At 41.4% G+C, this 27,692-nt stretch overlaps 1 protein-coding gene across 1 annotated transcript in view; it reads right to left on the bottom strand.

Moving 5' to 3' along the window:
• The window catches only part of LOC124137287, a 127,228-nt gene that overhangs the window by 85,255 nt on the left and 14,281 nt on the right, over positions 1-27,692 (bottom strand). Inside the window, exons 2-11 of the mRNA XM_048392883.1 lie at positions 17,690-17,717; positions 14,379-14,473; positions 12,380-12,598; positions 6,132-6,227; positions 4,833-4,966; positions 4,003-4,207; positions 2,850-2,998; positions 1,818-2,022; positions 1,177-1,355; positions 537-642 (exon numbers count right to left, since the gene is read on the bottom strand). Coding sequence (XP_048248840.1) covers positions 537-642; positions 1,177-1,355; positions 1,818-2,022; positions 2,850-2,998; positions 4,003-4,207; positions 4,833-4,966; positions 6,132-6,227; positions 12,380-12,598; positions 14,379-14,473; positions 17,690-17,717 — 1,416 coding nt within the window. The remainder of the gene's footprint in view (positions 1-536; positions 643-1,176; positions 1,356-1,817; positions 2,023-2,849; positions 2,999-4,002; positions 4,208-4,832; positions 4,967-6,131; positions 6,228-12,379; positions 12,599-14,378; positions 14,474-17,689; positions 17,718-27,692) is intronic.

Here is a 27,692-nt window from a genome sequence, read left to right as displayed (position 1 = left end):
TTCTCTTGGTTCCACAAAACAAACTTGTATACACTTAACCAACAGGTTTCTCTTGGTTCCACAAAACAAACTTGTATACACTTAACCAATACGTTTCTCTTGGTTCCACAAAACAAACTTGTATACACTTAACCAACAGGTTTCTCTTGGTTCAACAAAACAAACTTGTATACACTTAACCAACAGGTTTCTCTTGGTTCAACAAAACAAACTTGTATACACTTAACCAATACGTTTCTCTTGGTTCAACAAAACAAACTTGTATACACTTAACCAACAGGTTTCTCTTGGTTCCACAAAACAAACTTGTATACACTTAACCAACAGGTTTCTCTTGGTTCAACAAAACAAACTTGTATACACTTAACCAACAGGTTTCTCTTGGTTCTACTAAGCCAACAAACTTGTACATGTATTACAACGGTATAGAACTAAATTATTTTGTGAGACTTTAAAGAAAATATCATGACTCCCAAACATACATTGCTTATTGCTTGCTAGAATTGGGTCAAGGTGTTTCAGAAGTACATACCCACTGAATACCGTGCTGCAAAACCTCTTCTGTTTGTGATGGAACTGGTTTTGAATTGAAGAAAGAGATTTCCTCCAGGAGCTGACTTCGGCGTTGGGACTGTGGTACCACTGAATCCAATACCAGTATGCAGGGGAGTGCCTAGTGCATTGCTGCCTTCATAGATCTAACCCAGCAGAAGGAAAGGGAAGACACAGCATACTTAGTATTCAGTGGAATGATGAAGATGATGAGTGAGTTGGGTTTAACGCCACGATGAACAGTATTCCAGTTATATCACGGTGTCAGCTTGATGTGGGAGAAAAGCCCTTAGTGATGCAGGTCTTAGACATTTACCACAAGCATGGGTATAGTGCTGACAAATCTGGAAACCTAATAGGGGTAAACTGGGATTTGAACCCACAATCGTAGGGTACAGGCGTGCCTAAGGGATGCAACAGTGCACAGTGAAATGCAGCTCCATAGACTGGGGCACCCATACCCCTGATGATGATGATGATGATGATGATGATGATGGTGGTGGTGATGATGATGATGATGATGATGATGATGATGGTGATGATGATGATTGATGATTGATGATGATGAACTGTAGAACATCAAGTATGATAACATCATGCTGAAGGTAAATATGCAACACCTACCTGTACATAATCAACGAGATCCTCAACATCAAAGTCTGGCTCAAAGACCAAAGTAATTGGTGCTGTTCGGGTATGAGATATGCTCCATTTGCATGTTATGAAGTTGGGGTAGCTGACGACGCCGTACCCTGGTGAGGATATGTATCCCTGGCTGGCATCATCATACACCAGGTCACAGCCTGTAAAACGGAACAAGTTGCCACAGTGTTACTCATGGTAAATTGTCTGGTAAGCAACATCGTATTGACTGTGTGGTGAAACATAACAGGGGAAGGGCATGTGCAGACATCCTGATGGAATTGTGGGGTTGTTCATGACCAGATGTCACTGTTACGTCCATCAGTTGATCAGATGTCATTGTTGGGATGGACATGACATGGTGTCATTGTTGGGATGGACATGACATGGTGTCACTGTTGGGATGGATATGACATGGTGTCATTGTTGGGATGGATATGACAAGATGTCATTGTTGGGATGGACATGACATGGTGTCATTGTTGGGATGGATATGACATGGTGTCACTGTTGGGATGGATATGACATGGTGTCACTGTTGGATGGATATGACAAGATGTCACTGACAGGATACTGAACATTGGTTTCAACAACAACTAGCAGTATGCTGTAAATGCACTAACCCATCCTGTAAGTGATGGAGAAGCCCCTGGTGAAGCTGGTGCCTGCAGTCCCTGTGAGGAATAGGATGTACAGGGAGCTGGTAGTGGACACGATGTACTCCCCAACAGCACTGGTCAAGGACAAGCGTTTCAGGAGAGGGTCGTCAGCTGTACTTCCACCACGAATTAACAAAGAATCTCCTGGTGCAAGATCAAGGTCCTTCGTCTGAAACAAGCAAGCTTTCTTTAATTTACAACAGTTTTAAACTTCAAGCATATACAAAAGTGCAGCAGTGAGATGAATTTACACTTTGTTTGCATTAATACCAGGGGGTTGTATAGGACAGGATGACAACAGGGGGTTGAATAGGACAGGATGATATCAGGAGGTTGTATAGGACAGGATGACACTAGGGGTTTGTATAGGACAGGATGACAACAGGGGGTTGTATAGGACAGGATGATATCAGGAGGTTGTATAGGACAGGATGACACTAGGGGGTTGTATAGGACAGGATGACACTAGGGGGTTGTATAGGACAGGATGACAACAGGGGGTTGTATAGGACAGGATGATATCAGGAGGTTGTATAGGACAGGATGACACTAGGGGGTTGTATAGGACAGGATGACACTAGGGGGTTGTATAGGACAGGATGACAACAGGGGGTTGTATAGGACAGGATGGTATCAGGAGGTTGTATAGGACAGGATGACACTAGGGGGTTGTATAGGACAGGATGACAACAGGGGGTTGTATAGGACAGGATGATATCAGGAGGTTGTATGGGACAGGATGAAACCAGGGTGTTGTATAGGACAGGATGACACCAGGGTGTTGTATAGGACAGGATGACACCAGGGTGTTGTATAGGACATGATGACACAAGGGCGTTGTATGGGACAGGATGACACCAGAGTGTTGTATAGGACAGGATGACACCAGGGTGTTGTATAGGACAGGATGTCACCAGGGGGTTGTATAGGACAGGATGACACCAGAGTGTTGTATAGGACAGGAGGACACCAGGTGTTGTATTGCCAGACACTGACCTGCAACATGATGATCTGTCTGGGTGTGGGAGCTGTGAGTATCCACAAGGTCTCCTGGTTGGGCAGGTACAGAGATGGATATTCAAAGGACATGAGGTCTTGTCGTATGACTGATGCATCCAGGTTTTCATTTGGGATGTTGATAGTCACTGCAACATTCATCACAGCACTATCACATGCATGGTTCTTCAACTGAACAGTGTGCTAATTGCATAGTTTTTTTCTAAAAATATATTCTTTGCTGTCCATATTTTACAATTGCTGACATAATTCACAAATCGGTGCTTATCAACCCTGAACTTGCAGCATACTGGTATTGTTAAACCTATAGCATGAGGCAGTGCTGAACACACCTCACATTTGAAACCAGGTATAACCATTAAAGAAAGAATCAGTCTTCACACCAAAGTATAAAAGTGCTTAACTGTTGTCTAAAATCATTGTGATGAAATCAGGGATACAAAATGCATGTGCTGACAAAGATGATTTATCCTGCAATCCAATGCTAATAAACCATTCTTTGCCAAGACATTAAAGACAGTAACAATGAAAATGCTATCAAGGGCTTGGTAGTGAAACCTGTTCCCTGTTCCCTATTCCCCTGGAAATCCCACAATATGGACCCTGTTTCGATGGAAACCCCACAATCTGGACCCTGTTTCCCTGGAAACCCAACAATCGGGATCCTGTTTCCCTGGAAATCATGCAATCGGGACACTGTTACCCTTGAAACCCCACAATACTTTGGGAATGTCTACACATATGCACACAAAAATCATGCATGTAAACACACACACATTTACATAAAAAACATATTTGTGATTATATTAAACCTATCATTCATTAGACGAAAAAATATGTTGGTATTCATGCAACTTTTTGGAAGGTCTTCAGCAACCCATACTTGCCGTAACAGGCAACTAACAGGATCGGGTGGTGAGGCTTGCTGACTTGGTTGACGCATGTCATCGATCCAAATTGCGTGGATCGATGCTCATGATATTAATCACTGGATTGTCTGGTCCAGACTCGATTATTTACAGACCGCCGTCATATAGCTTGAATATTGCTGAGTGCGGTGTTAAACAACAAACCAACCAACCAACCAATTTACAAGGTTTCAGTGCATGCCTGAGTGCAGCATCTGGCATACCTGTGTTCCAGGATGCGGAGAAGCCAGCTTGGTGTACATCTGCACTACTGGAGAAGATGAAGAGCAGGAAGTTGTTGTGGCTGAGGAACTGTGTGACACTAGGACTCCCCGACAAGCGAGCTAGCAGGGATGAAGTGGCCAGGGTGGATCCGCCTCCAAGGACCAGCACTTCATCTTTGTCAGTTTCAGTTGAAAAAGCTTGAAACTTAAAAGGAGATGATTTACATCATTATGGAACTTTATTTAGGACACACATCAGACAACATATATTATACACTTCCTGCTAGATCATGACGGAGACAATAGATGCTCATGCTATTAACCCTTAGTTTGTCTGGTCCAGGCTTTATGTCACATAAATTTCTTCATACAGATATACAAACCAATCACTCACTGTATGGGAATGGGCTCATGGAGATCTGGGTTAGAATTGGTCTTCAGCAACCCATGCTTGTCGTAAGAGGCGACTAACAGGATCTGGTGTTCAGGCTCACTGACTTGGATGTCATCGTATCCAAATTGTGTGGATCAGTGCTCATGATATCAATCACTGGATTGTCTGGTCCAGACTCGATTATTTTACAGACCGCCGTCATATAGCTGGAATATTGCTGAGTGCAGCGTTAAACAACAAGCAAAGAAACAAACCAACGAACCTTTCTGCAAAGGCAACCTAACTGGTAAAAAATTAGTTTAGTTCCATCAACATCTACATAACTGTGTTCCCCTGCACACCTTGACATGTTTCAAGCTTAACTTTCATACTGAAACCTTAGGCCTTAAACCAGTCCTTGAGTTGATGATCATTAACAGCTGCTCTGTGTGTGTACCTGTATTTGCACATAGGATCCCACAGAGGTTTCAATGAGCCAGGAACACTGCTGGAGTCCATTGTAAGGTGCAGGGTAGTTAGGGGACTGGAAGCTCCCTGTCGGGGCCTTCAGGTGATAGTGGCATCTCCCAGCTGGAAATAACACCAGGCTAAATTAGTTCACTTTGTGTGCATCTGTGCGTGTGTGTGTGTCTGTGTGTGTGAGCATGTGTGTGAGCATGTGTGTAGGTGTTTGAGGGTGTGTGTGTCTGTGTGTGCAAGCATGATGTGAGCATGTGTGTAGGTGAGGTGAGGTGAAATAGGGTTTAATATTGCGTTCAAGATTATTACACTCATATAGCAATATGCCTGCACATGTATGTGTGTGTGTGGCTGCTTGTTCGAGTCTGGACTAAGGCCAATTTGATAGTGCTAACCCACTGAGATACCATGCCACAGTTTAACATGAATACTCCACTCAGACAGGCAGGGTAAGATCAAGTACCATCTTTTATTGTCTTTTGCTTTGACCCACTTCAACAAAAACATCATATCACTGAGAATGACAATCTTTATGTGTTGAAAGTAGATCATATAGATTCAAATACCAGAGGAGCAAGTCAGAGTTTATGATTGTTGTGGCCATCCCTATATGGAAATGGGCCAGTATGGACACATGCATCAATCATTCATCATGACAGAGTGTTAGTGTGGTTCATGCCATGCAGCACTATCTCTGCTAAAGAAGAGACCCATTAAGATCTGGGGTAGAATAGGTCTTCAGCAACCCGTGCTTGCCATAACAGGTTACTATGCTTGTCGTAAGAGGCCTCTAACGGGATCGGGTGGTCAGGCTCGCTGACTTGGTTGTGAGGCATGTCATCGTTTCCCAATTGCATGGATCGATGCTCATGATATCAATCACTGGATTGTCTGGTCCCGACTTGATTATTTAGACCCCCGTCACATAGCTGGAATATTGCTGAGTGCACCATTAATCAACAACAACAAAAAAAAAGGCTAAAGAAGAATGAATGAGGTAGACCAACCATGGGTTGACAGGGTAACACCAGTAGGCAAAGTCAGCCAGTTTACAGGTTACAGTGTGTATTCCTGACAGTTGACGATCCAAGTGGAACCACTCTGTTATTGCAATACCACATACACAGTTTGTTTCTCTTTAATGATAAACTCTTAATGAGCAATTTAATGTTTCCAAAAACCTTCATCATTGCCATTCTGGACATCCATCCAAACATTAAATAAGATAAAGTGATAATAAACTGATGGTAACTTCATATGAAACAATAAAACTTACGACAGTCTAGTTCATCTGATCCATCTTCACAGTCATCGTATCCGTCACACTTATACACACTGTTGATACACTGGCCACTGGAGCAGCGGAACGAACCTGCAGCATCACACACACAACGGCTGATGAACAACATGTAGCGAAATGTACCTCTTACTCTGTGTGTTCATCTTACTCTGTGTGTGCATCTTACTCTGTGTGTGCATCTTACTCTGTGTGTGCATCTTACTCTGTGTGTGCATCTTACTCTGTGTGTTCATCTTACTCTGTGTGTGCATCTTATTCTGTGTGTACATCTTACTCTGTGTGAGCATCTTACTCTGTGTGTTCATCTTACTCTGTGTGTTCATCTCACTCTGTGTGTTCATCTCACTCTGTGTGTTCATCTCACTCTGTGTGTTCATCTTACTCTGTGTGTTCGTGTGTTCATCTTACTCTGTGTGTTCATCTTACTCTGTGTGTTCATCTTACTCTGTGTGTGCATCTTACTCTGTGTGTTCATCTTACTCTGTGTGTTCATCTTACTCTGTGTGTGCATCTTACTCTGTGTGTTCATCTTACTCTGTGTGTGCATCTTACTCTGTGTGTGCATCTTACTCTGTGTGTTCATCTTACTCTGTGTGTGATTCTTATTCTGTGTGTGCTTCTTACTCTATGTGTACATCTTACTCTGTGTGTGCATCTTACTCTATGTGTACATCTTACTCTGTGTGTGCATCTTACTCTGTGTGTTCATCTTACTCTGTGTGTGCATCTTACTCTGTGTGTTCATCATACTGTGTGTTCATCTTACTCTGTGTGTTCATCTTACTCTGTGTGTTCATCTTACTCTGTGTTCATCTTACTCTGTGTGTGCATCTTTCTCTGTGTGTTCATCATACTCTGTGTGTGCATCTTTCTGTGTGTTTATCTTACTCTGTGTTTATCTTACTCTGTGTGTGCATCTTACTCTGTGTGTGCATCTTACTCTGTGTGTTCTTCTTACTCTTTGTGTTCATCTTACTCTGTGTGTGCATCTTACTCTGTGTGTGCTTCCTACCCTGTGTGTTAGTCTTACTCTGTGTGTTCATCTTATTCTGTGTGTACATCTTTCTCTGTGTGTTCATCATACTCTGTGTGTGCATCTTACTCTGTGTTCATCTTACTCTGTGTGTGCATCTTACTCTGTGTGTTCTTCTTACTCTGTGTGTGCATCTTACTCTGTGTGTTCTTCTTACTCTGTGTGTGCATCTTACTCAGTGTGTTCATCTTACTCTGTGTGTTCTTCTTACTCTGTGTGTTCATCTTACTTTGTGTGTGCATCTTACTCTGTGTGTTCTTCTTACTCTGTGTGTGCATCTTACTCTGTGTGTTCATCTTACTCTGTGTGTTCATCATACTCTGTGTATGCATCTTATTCTGTGTGTACATCTTTCTCTGTGTGTTCATCATACTCTGTGTGCATGTTACTCTGTGTGTTCTTCTTACTCTGTGTGTGCATCTTACTCTATGTGTTCTTCTTACTCTGTGTGTGCATCTTACTCTGTGTGTTCATCTTACTCTGTGTGTGCATCTTACTCTGTGTGTTCATCTTACTTTGTGTGTGCATCTTACTCTGTGTGTTCTTCTTACTCTGTGTGTGCATCTTACTCTGTGTGTTCATCTTACTCTGTGTGTTCATCATACTCTGTGTATGCATCTTATTCTGTGTGTACATCTTTCTCTGTGTGTTCATCATACTCTGTGTGCATGTTACTCTGTGTGTGCTTCTTACTCTATGTGTGCATCTTACTCTGTGTGTGCTTCCTACTCTGTGTTTTCATCTTACTCTGTGTGTTCATCTTATTCTGTGTGTACATCTTTCTCTGCGTGTTCATCATACTCTGTGTGCATGTTACTCTGTGTGTGCTTCTTACTCTATGTGTTCATCTTACTCTGTGTTCATCTTACTCTGTGTGCATGTTACTCTGTGTGTGCTTTCTACTCTGTGTGTGCTTCTTACTCTATGTGTTCATCTTACTCTGTGTTCATCTTACTCTGTGTGCATGTTACTCTGTGTGTGCATGTTACTCTGTGTGTGCTTCCTACTCTGTGTGTGCTTCTTACTCTATGTGTACATCTTACTCTGTGTTCATCTTACTCTGTGTGCATGTTACTCTGTGTGTGCTTTCTACTCTGTGTGTGCATCTTACTCTGTGTGTGTATCTTTCTCTGTGTGTTCATCATACTCTGTGTGTACATCTTTCTCTGTGTGTTCATCTTACTCTGTGTGTGCATCTTACTCTGTGTGTTCTTCTTACTCTGTGTGTGCATGTTACTCTGTGTGTGCTTCCTACTCTGTGTGTGCATCTTACTCTGTGTGTTCATCTTACTCTGTGTGTGCTTCCTACTCTGTGTGTTCATCTTACTCTGTGTGTTCATCTTACTCTGTGTGTGCATCTTACTCTGTGTGTTCATCTTACTTTGTGTGTGCATCTTACTCTGTGTGTGCATCTTACTCTGTGTGTTCATCTTACTCTGTGTGTGCTTCCTACTCTGTGTGTTCATCTTACTCTGTGTGTTCATCTTACTCTGTGTGTGCATCTTACTCTGTGTGTTCATCTTACTTTGTGTGTGCATCTTACTCTGTGTGTTCTTCTTACTCTGTGTGTGCATCTTACTCTGTGTGTTCATCTTACTCTGTGTGTTCATCATACTCTGTGTATGCATCTTATTCTGTGTGTACATCTTTCTCTGTGTGTTCATCATACTCTGTGTGCATGTTACTCTGTGTGTGCTTCTTACTCTATGTGTGCATCTTACTCTGTGTGTGCTTCCTACTCTGTGTTTTCATCTTACTCTGTGTGTTCATCTTATTCTGTGTGTACATCTTTCTCTGCGTGTTCATCATACTCTGTGTGCATGTTACTCTGTGTGTGCTTCTTACTCTATGTGTTCATCTTACTCTGTGTTCATCTTACTCTGTGTGCATGTTACTCTGTGTGTGCTTTCTACTCTGTGTGTGCTTCTTACTCTATGTGTTCATCTTACTCTGTGTTCATCTTACTCTGTGTGCATGTTACTCTGTGTGTGCATGTTACTCTGTGTGTGCTTCCTACTCTGTGTGTGCTTCTTACTCTATGTGTACATCTTACTCTGTGTTCATCTTACTCTGTGTGCATGTTACTCTGTGTGTGCTTTCTACTCTGTGTGTGCATCTTACTCTGTGTGTGTATCTTTCTCTGTGTGTTCATCATACTCTGTGTGTACATCTTTCTCTGTGTGTTCATCTTACTCTGTGTGTGCATCTTACTCTGTGTGTTCTTCTTACTCTGTGTGTGCATGTTACTCTGTGTGTGCTTCCTACTCTGTGTGTGCATCTTACTCTGTGTGTTCATCTTACTCTGTGTGTGCTTCCTACTCTGTGTGTTCATCTTACTCTGTGTGTTCATCTTACTCTGTGTGTGCTTCCTACTCTGTGTGTGCATCTTACTGTGTGTTCATCTTACTCTGTGTGTGCATCTTACTCTGTGTGTTCATCTTACTCTGTGTGTGCTTCCTACTCTGTGTGTTCATCTTATTCTGTGTGTGCTTCCTACTCTGTGTGTTCATCTTACTCTGTGTGTGCTTCCTACTCTATGTGTACATCTTACTCTGTGTGTTCATCTTACTCTGTGTGTGCATCTTACTCTGTGTGTACATCTTACTCTGTGTGTTCATCTTACTCTATGTGTGTACATCTTACTCTGTGTGTGCATCTTTCTCTGTGTGTGCATCTTATTGGACGATCCCCTACCCACGGGTAGGCTTACTTGTACATAGCCGACACACAGACCACAGAACTAATGACCAAGCTCCTTACATCTCAGCTCTCTTAATCATGGCTGCCGCCAAGTTGAGCATGCAAGAAGTGTCACTACTTGCACGTGAGCATAAGCTCCTACAATAAATTACTACAAAAGTAGATATTATGTCAGCTGCCCAAATTCCCTTAAACTAACCCACCAACGATGTTTCTAATTATATAAATTTATGCCAAAATCCCAAGTCAACCACACAATAATCTTATCCCATTACTAACTTAGTGGATGGATACTTATATGTGATTGGATGGACACATCAGATGTTAGTGATGTTGAGCAGATGTTTGTGATGTTGAGCAGATGTTTGTGATGTTGAGCAGATGTTTGTGATGTTGAGCAGATGTTTGCAATGTTGAGCAGATGTTAGTGATGTTGAGCAGATGTTTGTAATGTTGAGATGTTTGTGATGTTGAGCAAATGTTTGTGATGTTGAGCAGATGTTTGCAATGTTGAGCAGATGTTAGTGATGTTGAGCTGATGTTAGTGATGTTGAGCATATGTTTTTGATGTTGAGATGTTTGTGATGTTGAGCAGATGTTCGTGATGTTGAGCAGATGTTTGTGATGTAGAGCAGATGTTTGTGATGTTGAGCAGATGTTTGTAATGTTGAGATGTTTGTGATGTTGAGCATATGTTAGTGATGTTGAGCAGATGTTTGTAATGTTGAGATGTTCGTGATGTTGATCAAATGTTTGTGATGTTGAGCAGATGTTTGCAATGTTGAGCAGATGTTAGTGATGTTGATCATATGTTAGTGATGTTGAGCAGATGTTTTTGATGTTGAGATGTTTGTGATGTTGAGCTGATGTTTGTGATGTTGAGCAGATGTTTGCGATGTTGAGATGTTTGTGATGTTGAGCAGATGTTTGTGATGTTGAGCAGATGTTTGCAATGTTGAGCAGATGTTAGTGATGTTGAGCAGATGTTAGTGATGTTGAGCAGATGTTTTTGATGTTGAGATGTTTGTGATGTTGAGCTGATGTTTGTGATGTTGAGCAGATGTTTGTGATGTTGAGATGTTTGTGATGTTGAGCAGATGTTCGTGATGTTGAGCTGATGTTTGCAATGTTGAGCAGATGTTAGTGATGTTGAGCTGATGTTAGTGATGTTGAGCATATGTTTTTGATGTTGAGATGTTTGTGATGTTAAGCAGATGTTTGCAATGTTGAGCAGATGTTTGTAATGTTGAGATGTTAGTGATGTTGAGCAAATGTTTGTGATGTTAAGCAGATGTTTGCAATGTTGAGCAGATGTTAGTGATGTTGAGCAGATGTTAGTGGCTTGTCTCCGCACTGCCACAGCAACTGTGGGGCAGATCCCATACCAAGCTAATGAGCTTATTTTACATCAGATCACATATCTTCAATCCTACATATGCAGAAAAAAATGTCAGTTCAAGCACTCAAATACAAACTCAAAATATATTTTAGTTGACAGTTGACTGATGCAATCAAATACTCATTTACGATTAATTTCCCAGGAAATGATATTGAATGAGTCATCACAAATTACAATAATAAAATAAATCATAACTATTATCTATCTCTATATGAGACTTATAACTTATAACATTAATTTATCGTAAGAGAAGCTTATATTTGAAAACAGGAAAATCAGGTTTCGATTAACCAATCAACTGGGCCAGATATTGAGGGCAACTGACTGAACATGATGGACAACCGTCAATAAAACTCACAATTCTTTATTTCTAATTTTTATTACGTTAAAAAAGTATGGTTACATACAATAGAAAAGAATAACATTGTAATGAGATGCTAATTGATGTATAATTGATGATAAGTAATATGTTGCTTCATAGGCTGGCTTGACTACAGGCACCCTCACAACTGGCTGATCAAAAGTTGATCTTTTAAATTGTGGAGCGGCTCTTAACGCAAAACTGCAAACTTCACGTATGGAAATGTTTCATCGATGAGACGTTTCGGCAATCAATAATCATTTTGAATGAGGAATGATTAGTTGATTAACCAATCATTCGTTCAATCACCCCACCATTATTCCTCCTACTACAGATCAACTGACCTGCTGTCCCAGTTTATATACTCACACAAAGCTGTCAAAACAAGTCACACTAGGATCAAGAGGTCTTTTTAAAGAAACATTATTAGCAGCTGACAATGATAATATGCTCAATAAATCATTATCAATCACACTACATTTCAAGCACACACAATATAAGTTTTCCTATACATCTAGACATATATCGGGATCATTCTATACACCAGAGTATCATTTAAATAAGATATGTCTTTGAATACTTACTTATGTTTGATTTTGTTTTAATTTTTAAATTTTCAACCATATTCTGACGGAAAAGTCTTTAAAAATATTGATTTGGCCGTAACCAAACAAACTTTGAACCACCCAGAGCTGTTGACTGTCACTGTGTGTTATACATAAGTCCCTTACCTTGAGGACAAGCCTGGAGCTCGCATATGAAGGCTCTCTTCCACTCACATGTCCCGAAGGACCACTTGAAGAATGAGTCAACTCCTGCAGTGTACACACACTCCCCACTGTCCAACTTGGGCTGGGAGTTCATCCAAAACCCCTCGAAAACAGCGACACTTTCCCCATCACTCCACACACTTGGTGCACTGTTGCTGGCTCCTGGCTGTCTCGTCAAACCTGCAGCACAATTCGGAGTCACTATTGCTGTCATTGGAAATTTAAGTATTGATATATCAAGAGTAATGTCATATACCAATTAAAATTAAAATTTATGACTATGTATGTGTATAGATATAAATTACCTGCGTGAATGAGTATGGTTTTACGTCGCCTTTAGCAATATTCCTGGGGGACACCAGAAATGGGCTTCAAACATTGTTCCCATGTCGGGAATCAAACCTGGGTTTTTGGCGTGACAAGCGAACGCTTTAACCACTAGGCTACCCAACCGCCCCAAATTACCTATGTAGACCTGCAAGTAATCATTTAATGCTACAAGCTGTTAAAAATTGAAATTCCTGCCTTCCCACTGTCCATCTTAACCCTGGTGATCTAAATAAAAGTAGACATTTCTGTAGCAGTGAATTCTTAAAATAGTACACTGCTACAGAAATGTTTACTTTTATGTAGCAGGGAATTTTTTAATAAGTAGACCCCTGAAGATCCGGGAAGAGAACAGGTCTTCAGTAACCCATGCTTGTCGTAAGAGGCGACTAACGGGATCGGGCGGTCTGGCTCACTGACCTGGTTGATGCATGTCATCGTATCCCAGTTGCGTGGATCGATGCTCATGATATTAATCACTGGATTGTCTGGTCCAGACTGGTTTATTTACAGACTGATGTCATATAGCTGGAATACTGCTGAGTGCGGCGTTAAACAACAAACCAACCAACCATACTATTATTCCTTCAAGCCAGTCCCAACTGTAATGCCAGACCTAAATGAAGCAAGTCTAGATTTTCCGCAGGTTCAGGTTCTGAATCTCCTATCTCACTGGGGCTCCTTTTCAGTTTAAATGGAGGGACTAAGCAGTTTTAAATCAAATGGTGTGGCTCTGACTCTGGCTCCGCACCCATCCCCATCCCCTCCCTTTTGAAAACCAAACGTAGTATGTTGTAAAGTTGTAGTTGCGAGCGCACACATTGAAAAAGGATTTTTATATTTTGGACCCCTCCATTTAAAAACTGCTGGCTCCGCCCTTGCATTTAAACAACGGGAAGGTTCTATTTCCACGGTTTTGATTCCTACTCTCGTCAGGTTATATAAAAAAAAACGACTCAATTTTTTTTCACGGACAGAAATATGCGTATTCATTTTGCTTATTTTTTCATAAGAATCAAAGTTACTGGTACAGTCAACTTTATACACAGAACATTTCAGATATAACACACAAATAATGGCGATAACTGGCTGCTAGCCAACTGGTATGTAATCATGGCACACTCGGGGTAAAATAGGCCCCTAGTTGCATATGGAGTGAGTGAGTATGGTTTTACGCCGCTTTTAGCAATATTCCAGCAATATCACGGCGGGGGACACCAGAAATGGGCTTCACACATTGTACCCATGTCGGGAATCGAACCCGGGTCTTCGGCGTGACGAGCGAACGCTTTAACCACTAGGCTACCCGACCGCCCCAGTTGCATATAGATCAGAGGTCAGACTCGGTTAACTGCTTGAGTGCGTGTCATGTTACCCCGAGGGCGTCGGACGTTGCTGATAACACCAGTCACATGTTTGTCTGGTCCAGAATATCATCCACGCTTCATCTGAGGGGCGGCTACTTTGACCTTGTCTCCATCCACGATAGAACATCATATAAACATTTCGCAAACGAAACCATTTTCATCTTACCTCATCGCGCAGGAGAGTGAACAGGTGTTGTACCCTCTATGCGACCAAATACTTGCGCGCCATTGGTTTTCAAGAGACAGTATCAGTCTGTGTAGCTCACCTATCCAATAGTTGGCAATCCCCTTGTCTTGAGCAGCTTGACCAAGGTCATTGTTTTTGTAGACATCACGGATTTTCACAAGATCTGACCCATACCTACGTCAAAATAAAGAAAAGTAAGCATGCTATAAGTCACTTTTCGTCCCGTTTCAGACACTATACAAACAGGAGTTTTATAACTGAAGTACATAGATTCATCAGTTCTGAAAAGTCAATATAAGTTTTACGCCGCTTTTAGCGATTTTCCAGCAATATCACGGCGGGGGACACCAGAAGTGGGCTTCACACATTGTACCCATGTCGGGAATCGAACCCGGCCGGGTCTTCGGCGTGACGAGCGAACGCTTTAACCACTATAGGCTACCCGACCGCTCCTCTTTACTTTAATGTCGTTTCCACTTGAAGAGAAGCCTAATGAACATACCGAGCCTTCAAAGTATATTTTTTATAAATACTAGGAGCTCGTGTATGTAAAAGTCAGTAATTTCCTATTTTTAGATGAAGTACAATTGCGTCATATTAATGACAGTGTAAGAAACAGTGGCCCAATATAATCAACACTTAATGTACTTAGCTCTGTTTTTTGTGATCCAGCGAAAGTTTGATGCCATTAAAGTCACAAAAGATGTTTTTTTAAAATGTGATCTATTGACATGTTAACGTCATGCCTCATTTATGATATTAAATTAATGTTAAACGATCACTTACAATTGACATGTATCTACATGTCACAACGTATGTCCCGACATCGGAGAACTACTTATATGCCACTTATTAAAGAAACATGATGTACTGCAGCACTTACGTCTGACAAACTTTGAGTGCACCTGTCCATGATCGCGTGTAGTTATATACCTTGTAACACTCAGATCGATATAACGTCCACCCTGCAAAACAAACAGACATATGCAGCAGTGAAAGCTTTGTTTGTTTGTTTGTTGTTTAACGCCGCACTCAGCAATATTCCAGCTATATGACAGCGGTCTGTAAATGATTAAGTCTGGACCAGACAATCCAGTGATTGACATCATGAGCATCGATCCACGCAAATGGAATACGATGACATGCATCAACCAAGTCAGCGAGCCTGGCCACCCGATCCCGTTAGTCGCCTCTTACGACAAGCATAGTCGCCTTTCACGGCATGTCTGGGTTGCTGAAGACCTATTCTACCCGGATCTTTACGGGTTCATTCCTATACACTGAGTGAATGGTTTGTATATCTGTATCAAGAAATGTACGTGGCATAAAGCCTGGACCAGACAAACCAGGGGTTAATATTATGAGCACCTATATATATATATTCTTTATTCCTCCATAGGAGAGTTACAAACATATAAATACAGTATTTACAAGTGTACGAAAACAGGCATTTTTATGTTAAGTCTATCCCTGCTCACATGTCAGAACATATAATGTTTCTTCACAAGGTCTATATATTTCTTCAATTGGAAGAGACCTATGACTGCAGCTTTTGCAAAGTTCTCTACCATCTCTGGACTTGCTGGGATCGGGGGCGTACATGCTAGGAGACAGCAAACTAACTCAATTTCCTGCTTGTTATGAAGAGCCACGCTGACTTCCACTGGACAAGTGTCGACTATGCTACACCACAAACTGTCTCTGAGTTGCTCTGTCTGTGGACATATACACACAACATGGACGAGCAAGTCCTGGTGGGCAAACATACACATGTCACACACTCCCTGGACTTTCCCAGGTCTCCAGACTGCGCACAAGTGGATCACGAAGGTTGCAGCTTGTTTCAGATCTGGGTTTCTTCTAGCAATTTCCCATGCTTTGTGAGGGGAGATAACCGGATGAATTTGTTTAAAATGCATTAGGTCTGGATCAGAGTTTATGCGTTTTCTCCAGGTTTCAAGATCATTCGCTTTAATGGCATCTTTCACAATTTTCTTCCAGGTATGACAGCTGGGGAATGTACCATGGGTACTAAAGCTGCTCAAGAATTGCTCACGTCTTTGAATAGGCATTGATAGAAGTTTGAAGATTATAAAAACATGACATTTTTTTACAACTTCTTTGTAACGACGTTTCAGACCTACTTCTTATCCCTTCATCATGTACGGACCGCCTCCGTGGTCTAGTGGTAGAGCGTCCGCCCGGAGAGCGGAAGGTCCAGGGTTCAATCCCGGGCCGCGTCATACAAAAAGACGTTAAAAGATTGTACTTGTTGTTACCCTGTCTGGCGCTCGGCATTAAGGGGATAAAACAAGGACTGGTCGGCTCGGAGTCAGTATACTGTGTCTGAGTGGGGTATTCATGTTAAACTGCGGCATGGTATCTCAGTGAGCTAGCACTATAAATCGGCATCAGTCCGGACTTGTACAAGCAGCCACACACACATACACGTGCATGCACGTCGCTATATAAGTGCAATAATCTTGGACGCGACGTTAAACCCAATTTCACCTCATCATGTACGGGTGAATACTGTAGAAGCGCAAAGTGTTGATGTCCATTTGTGTTTGTTGATATGATTAAATCACAGTGGAGTACTGTTATCCACAAAAAAGTGTTATTTATTCACGCGTAGGAATCCCCTGGGTAGGCTGGAATTCCTCGCGGCTATCGCTCAGTTTGAACATATAATGGACTCACATTTTCTAACCATCTATTTATGCATCCACTCATTCATTTATTCATTCCTTATCATTCGTTCGCTCATTCATATTTATCACATTGTCACTCTGAAATGCTTTTTAAAAAAACACACCGGTAAGCCATCTTTGTTTCATTTGTTTCCTACATTTCAAAGTAAAGCCAATAAATTCATTCCGTTATCCAATTAGACATGCAGACAAAATTGCTTCCTGTCTCCTTTGTGCGTCGTTGTATCACGACGGAGGCGATAGGTGCTCATGCTATTAGCCCCTGGTTTGTCTGGTCCAGGCTTTATGTCACGTACATTTCTTGATACAGATATACAAACCATTCACTCACTGTCTAGGAAAGTGCGACCCGTGAAGATTCGGGTTAGAATAGGTCTTCAGCAAATCATGCTTGCCGTAAAAGGCGACTATGCTTGTCGAAAGAGACAACTAACGGGATCGGGTGGTCAGGCTCGCTGACTTGGTTGATGCTTGTCATCGTATCCTAATTGCGTGGATTGATGCTCATGATGTCAATCACTGGATTGTCTGGTCCAGACTCGATTATTTACAGACCGCCGTCATATAGCTGGAATATTGCTGAGTGCGGCGTTAAACAACAAACAAACAAATAAACAAACAAACTGTCCAGGAGTGGTCAGTACACAACACTTCATAAAGCAACAACTGAATCTCTCACCTGTCGGGCAGAGCAGCTGCACAGCATCCTGGAAAAGAAGACGATGAAACATTGAGTCATTCGATGATCACAACTCTTTCACTCAAGACACACATGGTGGGCAAACTTTTGAAGTTTATATACAATTTGTACATATTATATACATCATATAAAACGACAAAACACATTTCAATAATCATAAGACATCTCTTCTGAAAGCAGAGACCATTATACGATTGCGACTGTATCCGAATATGTACGTGCACAGGAATGGCCAATGTTGATGATTGAACTCCCTATTGTTTAAGCTTTTCTATATCTTGGTTGTATTTGAAAGTGTTATTAATCAACAAGAAGCATTGTCGAATGGCATATAGTGTGTGTGTGTGTGTGTGTGTGTGTGTGTGTGTGTGTGTGTGTGTGTGTGTGTGTGTGAAATGAAAGTAATCGTACTATAATATAAATTTTGTGAGGAAATATCGGGACATGCGAGTGCTGTTTATCACATCACTATATATGATGTACTTCACTTGATCGACCGCCTCCGGGATCTAGTGTTAGAGCGTCCGCCCGGAGAGCGGAAGGTCATGTATTCGATCCCCGGCCGCGTCATACCAAAAGACGTTAAAAGATGGTACTTGCTGTTACCACGTAAGGGGCTAAAACAAGGACTGGTCGGCTCGGAGTCAGTATAGTTTTACTGTGTCTGAGTAGGGTATTCATGTTAAACTGCAGCATGGTATCTCAGTGTGCTAGCACTATAAATCGGCATCAGTACCGACAGTACAAGGAGCCACGCTCACATACGTGCATGCGCGTCGCCATATAAGCGCAATAATCTTGGACGCGACGTTAAACCCAATTTCACCTCACTTCACTGATCAGTCGCTAAGAATAAAAATAACAATAAAAAAAAAAAAGTGTTGATTTTCAAATCCTCAATATGTGATTCTCACAAACAATCAGCAAATTTTAATGGCAAAATCATTAACTTAAATGTTTCCATATACTGTCTGTAAAAAAGGTATATAAGTATTAGATTCTCCTGTTTGCCATTGACCTACATGTGTATGTCGCTGTCAGTAACAAATAAATGTTCCGGGTAACGACACAACGCATTTAGTTCCTTCGCGGGGGGGGGGCACGGGTGGCCCAGTCGTCTAAGGCGCCGCGATTCGCTGTGCAGAGTTGCGTCCCTTGGGCACGCCAGAAACCTATGATTGTGGGTTCGAATCCCGGTTCGCCCCGATTATGTTTCTAGGTTTGTCAGCACCATACCCGTGCTCGTGGGTTTCACCGAAGTGGTAAACGTCTGAGACCGGCATCACTTCGGGCTTTCCTCCCACATTAAGCTGACACGCCGTGATATAACTGTAAAACTGTTAAAAGCGGCGTTAAACCCAACTCACTCACTCACACTCCTTCTATGCCCTCTCGTCAAAACGTCGGACACTAAACGTAAGTCTTCAAAGCATTCCCCCATTGACATTGACGTACTGTGACCCTATATTCTCCTCCACAATAACCAATATCCCCCTCACCACTCAGTATGTGTAACATGCATACCGATCTAGTTGTTCCCACCTAAATGTGTGTCTCAGAAATCGGTCGGCTTTTCGCATAACTGTAAGTGAGGATATCATTCATAGGAGACCTTACATTTGCTTTTCATCATGCACCGTTATGTAAATACACTCTGGTTATTTAAGGCGGATACAAAGTAGAGGTGTAATATATGTGTCAGCTTGTGAATATAGCACAGGAGCTTCATAACTGACGCTACACGCCCAGGCTACAGTGTATATGCGGTGAATATTATACCTTGGGGCGTCTCCATATAAAATGTGCCACTTGAATGTTTCATCGATGGTGTTGCGTTTTTCTAAATTTTCCGAACTTAAAATTTAAAATTAAACAGAACCCGATTATGGAAAAGAGATATGTCGAGATTTGAAATATAGACGGAACCATTGTCACGTCCTTTATGAATACAAGTTTTTTGGGTCTTTGAGAATTTGCAAACCTCATTTTCTTTGATTGAATTTGTTTGAAAACGTAAGCTATGTCGCCAAAGGATTGATACCTACAAATTCCTCATGTCATAGCTAATGTCTTTATATTTAAGTGTATGTTGCCTGGCTACCAATTCATTACCCTGTCGTTTGTTTCCCTGACGACTTGTGGGATTAGATCTAGAATGACTTACATCTATGTCTCGTGGTACAATGCGAGTGTCAGAGAATCATTGGCAACACGGACCTATTCTCCATTTCTGTCTCTGGCCGGACTTAATGATCTGAAGAATCCACTATTCTTTTGTCATCGGAATTTTAAATGGAACTTGGTAAATGAACAAGTAACATTGCAGTATAATATGTTATACACCTATTAAATTATCATTGACCGTACTGGATTTCATATATCAATGCACTGTAAGATATTATGACGTAGATTACTACTTTGTAACAGGCGCGGTAAGTTAAACATGTTTGTGAGTCAATCCAAAATTGTCTTGTTTTATTTCTCTGCACCGGTGGTGGGATGAGAGGATGCACATTACGATTATTAAAGAGCATGTTAACTGCATGAAAAGCATACACTTGAAAATTGGATTTGAAAAAAAAAGAAAAGATTTTTTTATCAAAACGTCACTCGGCTGATAACAGTCGCCGAAACGCTGCAAACTTAAGGTTCAAAACACGACACGATCATCGAATCAAATATATAACCTTCGAATAACCATTTCATGTTTGTTTTATTTTTTGGTATACATGTACTTTCTTTTGCCATGCAGTTTAGGACCGCCTCCGTGGTCTAGTGGTAGAGCGTCCGCCCGGGGCGGTCCTGGGTTCGATCCCCGACCGCGTCATACCAAAAGACGTTGTTGGGTACTTGTTGTTACCCTGTCTGGCGCTCGGCATTAAGGGGATAAAACAAGGACTGGTCGGGAATCAGTCCGGACTAGTACACACACACACACACACACACACACACACACACACACACACACACGTGCATGCACGTCGCTATATAAGTCCAATAATCTTGGACGCGACGTTAAACCCCATTTCATCTCACCTCACCCCACCTCACCTCACCATGCAGTTTCGGATGTTATGAAGGGGTACATGTACATGGGTCTTCCTGATGGATGTAATAAGTTAGGTAACCTGTGCTCACCTACGTCGCTAACACCTGGTGTCATCATCAGAATACCAACCTAGGCGCTACGACTGTCGTAAATCTATGTGAAAGGGTGGGAGTTCCGATCACCTTAGCGCTAAGATCGCTTTGAACTACGGCACCCAGACCAGTGTCACGAACACCTGGTGTCCTAATAAGGGCAGGGTCTGCTTTCCCACATTGCGAACACCCGGTGTCACCACTAGGGAAGAACATGTTAATCCATATTGCGAACGCCTGGTGTCCCCATCAGTGCAGAGCTTGTTAACCCTTATCGCGAACACCTGGTGTCCCCATCAATGCAGAGCTTGTTAACCCTTATCGCGAACACCTGGTGTCCCCATCAGTGCAGACCTTGTTAACCCTTATCGCGAACACCTGGTGTCCCCATCAGTGCAGAGTTTGTTAACCCTTATCGCGAACACCTGGTGTCCCCATCAATGCAGAGCTTGTTGACCCTTATCGCGAACACCTGGTGTCATCTTAAGCGTAGGATCTGCTTGCACAATGTCATGTTGCGAACACCTGGTGTATTCGGTTTGCCAGGACATGTTAACCGATATCGCACCTGGTGCTATGTCATCACAGTAGAACATCCTAACTCATATAACGAACATCTATGTTATATCTATCTTTGTGGTGGTATTTCCTCGTTTTGTTTTGTTACACATTCTTGTAGATGACAGATTGGATGTTAAGACAAGCCACATTCTGACTGTGTGTCGGACGCACCCCGGATTCATAAAACAATGAGAAACATTTGAACAAAAAGCTTGAAACAAATCCATATAAATATGTTAAATAATGAATAGTTTTATGTGACAGCCACTTGCCTGTGGGCGGACCCCACTCACACATCTCTCCACGATTCTTATTACAATGATTTATGAGGGAACGTTTATGACAGTGTCTCTTCTATTTTCGTTTCGTTTGAATTGTGATTTAAAGTCACACAAAGACAAATATTCTTTTGAAAATCCACTATAATTATGATGCTATAACTTTCAAATATGTTAGAAATCTCTACTATTTTGTTATGGGAAAGACAATAGGGTAGCACACTGGATAAAGCGTTCACTCGTCACGCTGAAGGCTCGGGTTTGATTCCCGACATGGGGTTCTGTGTGAAGCCCATCAACTTTACTCCCTCTAAAGGGCGCAGGGTTGGCCTAGCGGTTAAAGCGTTGGCTCGTCACGCCGGAAACCCGGGTTCAATTCCCTTCATTGGTAGAATGCGTGAAGCTAATTTTGGTGTCCCCCGTCGTGACATTGCTGGATATAGCGGCGTAAAACCATACTCACTCACTACCCACTCTCTCACTCAATTTGTTATATGACACAGTTGTCAGCTACTGCAAGTAATATTCTTAAAGACAGCCTCGATCCGACGGGATTTCTATTTGACCAAAGGGTCTCAGTTTCCTAAATCTTTGATTTCTGAATTAGTCAACTAGTTTATATCACATCATCGTATTCTGTACACCGAACCTCCACGCAGATTGAAAAGTTCAACATAAGCTGGGGCCACGGGTGGCCCAGTCGTCTAGGGCGCCGTGATTCGCTGTGCAGAGTTGCGTCTCTTTGGCACGCAAGACACCTATGATTGTGGGTTCGAATCCCGGTTCGCCCCGATTATGTTTCTAGGTTTGTCAGCACCATACCCGTGCTCGTGGGTTTCACCGAAGTGGTAAACGTCTGAGACCGGCATCACTTCGGGCTTTCCTCCCACATTAAGCTGACACGCCGTGATATAACTGGAATATTGTTAAAAGCGGCGTTAAACCCAACTCACTCACTCACTCAACATAAGCTGGATTGTCTCGTAAGAAAAATAACAAAACAGTACTTCAATAGCCTAGCTATAGCACTTTACTAAGAATGTGCCATCCTGACACATTTGTCGTCGCCAAATAACATTTTTTCTCAATAACCGGCACCTTGAACAATATGAAAATACACCATGTGTGTAAAGAGACCTTCCTTCGCAAAGCTTAACATTGTGTCTAACACCGATGCTTCTTACAGCGTGACTGTATCTCCCCCCCCCCCCCCCCCCCCCCCCCCCACACACACACACACACCACCACCACCACACACACACACACCGGTGAGTTGTGTGTTGTAGCATTACCTTGCAATACACCCCTAAATCGTGATCAACACATACAGTTGTAATTGTGTATATGAAGATGAAAATCGCCTTACACTGAAAGTATACTTGACCTGCAATGCACACTGTACAGATGTGTACATACTCATTCAGACGGAGGACAGAATAACTCCCTGGTAGAATACATAGTTTGTGTGTTATGTAATCAGAACGCTGGATCGAGTTCCCATCTTCAAATATGAATAAAGCGTCTGGATGCTAGGGGTGCTTTGAGAATAATGATGTGACATTCATTTGCTTTTCTTTAGGTTATGAATGAAATCTAATCTGCATTATTAATATATTATGACCTGCCTTATATACAAATATTGGCACACAGTTACTGTGGTAGGCGATGGTAAACATTTACTATTAAACACTTAAGACTTGTTCCCTCGAACACCGGCACCAGATATACCATGAAGACGATACAACTTTATTGTACCGACATAATCATTATATATATAGCATAACACTACGAGCAGCGATCAACTAAATATATTATAGCAACTATAGATATTCCGGTTATATAATAACCTTTTTATTTCTGATTTTTTTATCTTAAGGTGTAAGTTCTAATTCGGTAAAAATATTGATAATTTTCGTACACTTTTTAAATATAGATACCGAGAGCTTAATTTTACGAACAGCATAGGCATACACTTTGTGTAAGAAAGAAACTTAGGGCACTACCCTATATACCGGAATAAATCAGAATCTCACCCTATTGTCGTTTGATGAATAGAAACGACAAAACCCCTTACACAAAAATAAGAAATTACGACTATTCATGAGATTGTGTTTTTGAATTACTATCAAATAGTGATGATACCAGGTATTCGCGGAAAGCTGAGTGTACCCTGTCTACCGGTGGCACCGTCACAAACACTTGCAAAGGCACGTCAATTGTTCACCTGAAAAAAGGTGGAAAAAAGGTGACAAATCCGAAGGTTGCTACCTTTAGATCTGACTCCATGACTATTTATGTAGTTTGACATGCTTTATTAATTAAACACATTGATTAAACTAACCACACCACGGGTATTCGGGTATGGTATCACGACTCCGTTGAGTGATTGAGTGAGTGAGTTTGTTTTTACGCCGCTTTTAGCAATATTCAAGTTATATCACGACGGGAGACACCAGAAATGGGCTTCACACATTGTACCCATGTCGGGAATCGAACCCGGGACATTAGCGTGACGAGCGCAAGACTCCGGCTACACTGTATGCGCATATAGATAGTGTGATGAATCAAGGTCAAATCGAGGTGAGTCAGTTATTTTTTTTTAATTCAAATACAAAGCACCAACAGGTGTTGATGAATGCAAACTGTATCGTTTTCGATTAATGATCAGTCAATGATCACAATATCGGGTGACTCCTTCCACATTCTAGATTTGAGGTCCATCACAGGCCCACGCTGATGGTGATGATTTCTAATATCAGGGCTCAGGGCAAGAGCGGTTAGCAATGCTAATTTAGACCTACGACTGTAATAGGTTTATGTTACGATCGTCTAAAAGCTAAAGTCGCATTCTGTAACTGAGCCCTGGGCCCACTTGCACAAAGCGATCTTAGCGCTAAGATGATTTTAACTCCCATACTTTAACATAGGCTTACAATAGTCTTAGCGCTTAAGATCGTTTTGTGCAAGTGGGCCCTGGCCCTCAAAGGGGCTCTAGGCTTGGGCTAAGTCAGCCCCAGCAAATTTGAATCAAGTTCTTTTTCGGCGCTTTTCTGTTATGTATATCAATCTGCCAATCAAGGGTCTGGTGATGACGTTTTCTGTTATCTTTAGACGTACGTGTGAAAAGACTTGCGCCATATAACTCTATCAGAGTAATTCCATTTTGGCTGTCAGAGTATAATACAATCCATAAAATTATTATCAATACTATCAATCACAGCAAAGCAAACATTTATTAATCATGAAGATGTATGCGAATGTACCCATGGCTCGTGTTACACTCCTATTATCCATGTATGGAGATTTATGTCATGTTACGTTATGTTCTTGGCATGACATTAATTATGATAAAAGAGTCATTTGGAAAACTCAATAATAAACCATATTTTCACATATAAAAATCATAACTTCAGTCCTTCCTACAGTCTCAACCAGACACGCACGTCTTTGTGGAAACTTATATTTGATTGGTCAATCTAACTGGATATACTGGTCAACCTATGCCAGTTAGTCTTACATTTCTGAAAATAAAGCGACAAAACCCTTTCCATATCCAACAGAAATCTCTGCATAAAGCAGAGTCGATTGTACGATTCAGACTATGTCATGAACATGTGTTTATGAATCACTATCAAATAGTAATGATACCAGGTGTTCGCGAAAAGGTAAGCGTATCCTCCCCCACCGGTGGCACCCGTCACAAACACATTCAATGCCAAGTCAATTGTTCACCTGAAAATAACACCAGACCATATGGTACAAGTCAAAATAGGGTTTGTTTTACGCCGCACTCAGAAATATTCAAGCTATATGACGGCGGTCTGTAAATAATCGAGTCAAGACAGACAATCCAGGGATTGATATCATGAGCATCGATCCAAGTAATTGCGATCGATGACATGCATCAACCAAATCAGCGAGCCTGACCACCCGATCCCGTTAGTCGCCTCTTACGAGTCGCCTTTGAGGTTGCTGAAGGCCTATTCTTCCCCTGATCTTCACGGGTCTCAGAATAGTGAGTGAGTAAGTATGGTTATACGCCGCTTTTAGCAATATTCCAGCAATATCACGGTGGGGGACACCAGAAATAAGCTCCACACATTGTACCCAAGTCGGGAATCGAACCCGGGTGAGCGAACGCTTTAACCACTAGGCTACCCGACCACCCTGTCTCAAAGTAGAGACCCGTGAAGATTCCGGGGTAGAATAGGTCTTCAGCAACCCATGCTTGCCGTAAAAGGTGACTATGCTTGTCGTAAAAGGCGACCAACGGGATCGGGTGTTCAGGCTCGCTGACTTTTTTGATGCATGTCATCGATCAAAAGTGCGTGGATCGATGCTCATGATATTAATCACTGGATTGTCTGGTTCAGACTCGATTATTTACAGACCGCCGTCATATAGCTGGAATATTGCTGAGTGCGACGTTAAACAACAAACCAACCAACCAACCAACTCAAAATAGGGAATTGCATCGGATATCATATTTGTCACTGATGCGTCAAATTTGGAAATATCCTTATGTATGTTCTTCTTTGGTTGTATAATATAACCAATACTTTGTACGACTGACGCGTCATTAAGATTGAAATTATAAAGTTTAATTATACCAAGAACAAATATGAAATTTAGTTTCTGTGTCCTTTTCACACCAGCATCGCTATCCGTTTTGTACAGCGATGTGATATACCTAAAACTAATGTTACCATTCATATTTGCAAGACCAAGTATTAAAATAAAGCGACAAAACCCTTTCCATATCCAATAGAAATCTCTGCATAAAGCAGAGTCGATTGTCCAATTCCGACTATATCATGAGCATGTATTTAGGAATCACTATCAAATAGTAATAATACCAGGTGTTCGCGAAAAGGTGAGCGTATCACATGTTATTCAAACTGTTTTTGCGGATGATTTCCAAATTGAAACGCAGAGTTTATCCGGGAAATGACCGCACAGGGTCACCGAATTATCAATACATTATATTAAACACCCACTGGCTTAGGTTTTCAATAAAAAGACAATAACATTGGTCAAATAAGTAGCAGTAGCAATAAGTAACAGGCCCTATGATTAATGTCAGTGCATTCCCGAATGTCCAGTTTTTGTCACTATTCATTGTCTTGAAACACGCTTGCAAGAATTCTGTTGGAAGCTGGCATAGATTTGGTGTTTCAAAATAGGTATCCCAAACCCACTTGGCAATTATATAAGGAACAAGCCATGTCGAAAAAGGCCTCGAATCGCCCACGTGTTGCTCTTCTATAAACACAGTCAACCTTTTAGAAACTGTCCCCTCAAGAAACTTCTCGAACGATCAAGCCTGTCATGTTCACATTTTCAGGGGCGGATAACTCTAATTCCAGTGCAAAACCGTTCTTGAAAGCACTTCTCGCCGTAGTCAGTATTTACCAGCAGGTCGATTATTTTCTGCTTATGATAATTACTGCACGTATATGTACAACAGTGTCTCCCGTTACTGATCTTGAATACACATAACATTGTATTTACAATATATTTGGAGAAATAGAACATTTGTCATTAAAGGAACTGTTTACTGATATGATTTTATTGTAGGCTAATGTGACCACGTTGAAACATTACCTCATCCAAACGACGTAAAGTAAATATTATTATACCAGTATACAGAGAGAAAAACAGAAACTTATTGTAGGCTAAATGTGATCAGGTTGAAACATTACCACATCCAAACGACGTAAAGTAAATATTATTATACCAGTATACAGAGAGAAAAACAGAAACTTATTGTAGGCTAAATGTGATCAGGTTGAAACATTACCACATCCAAACGACGTAAAGTAAATATTATGATACCAGTATACAGAGAGAAAAACAGAAACTTATTGTAGGCTAAATGTGATCAGGTTGAAACATTACCACATCTAAACGACGTAAAGTAAATATTATTATACCAATATACAGAGAGAAAAACAGAAACTTATTGTAGGCTAAATGTGACCAGGTTGAAACATTACCACATC

This window comes from Haliotis rufescens, unplaced genomic scaffold (genome assembly GCF_023055435.1).
Source record: "Haliotis rufescens isolate VD_foot unplaced genomic scaffold, xgHalRufe1.0.p SCAF_11, whole genome shotgun sequence".
NCBI classification, from domain to species: domain Eukaryota; kingdom Metazoa; phylum Mollusca; class Gastropoda; order Lepetellida; family Haliotidae; genus Haliotis; species Haliotis rufescens.
Note: the sequence above shows the minus strand (reverse complement) of the source record. Positions and strands in the feature narration are given on the sequence as shown.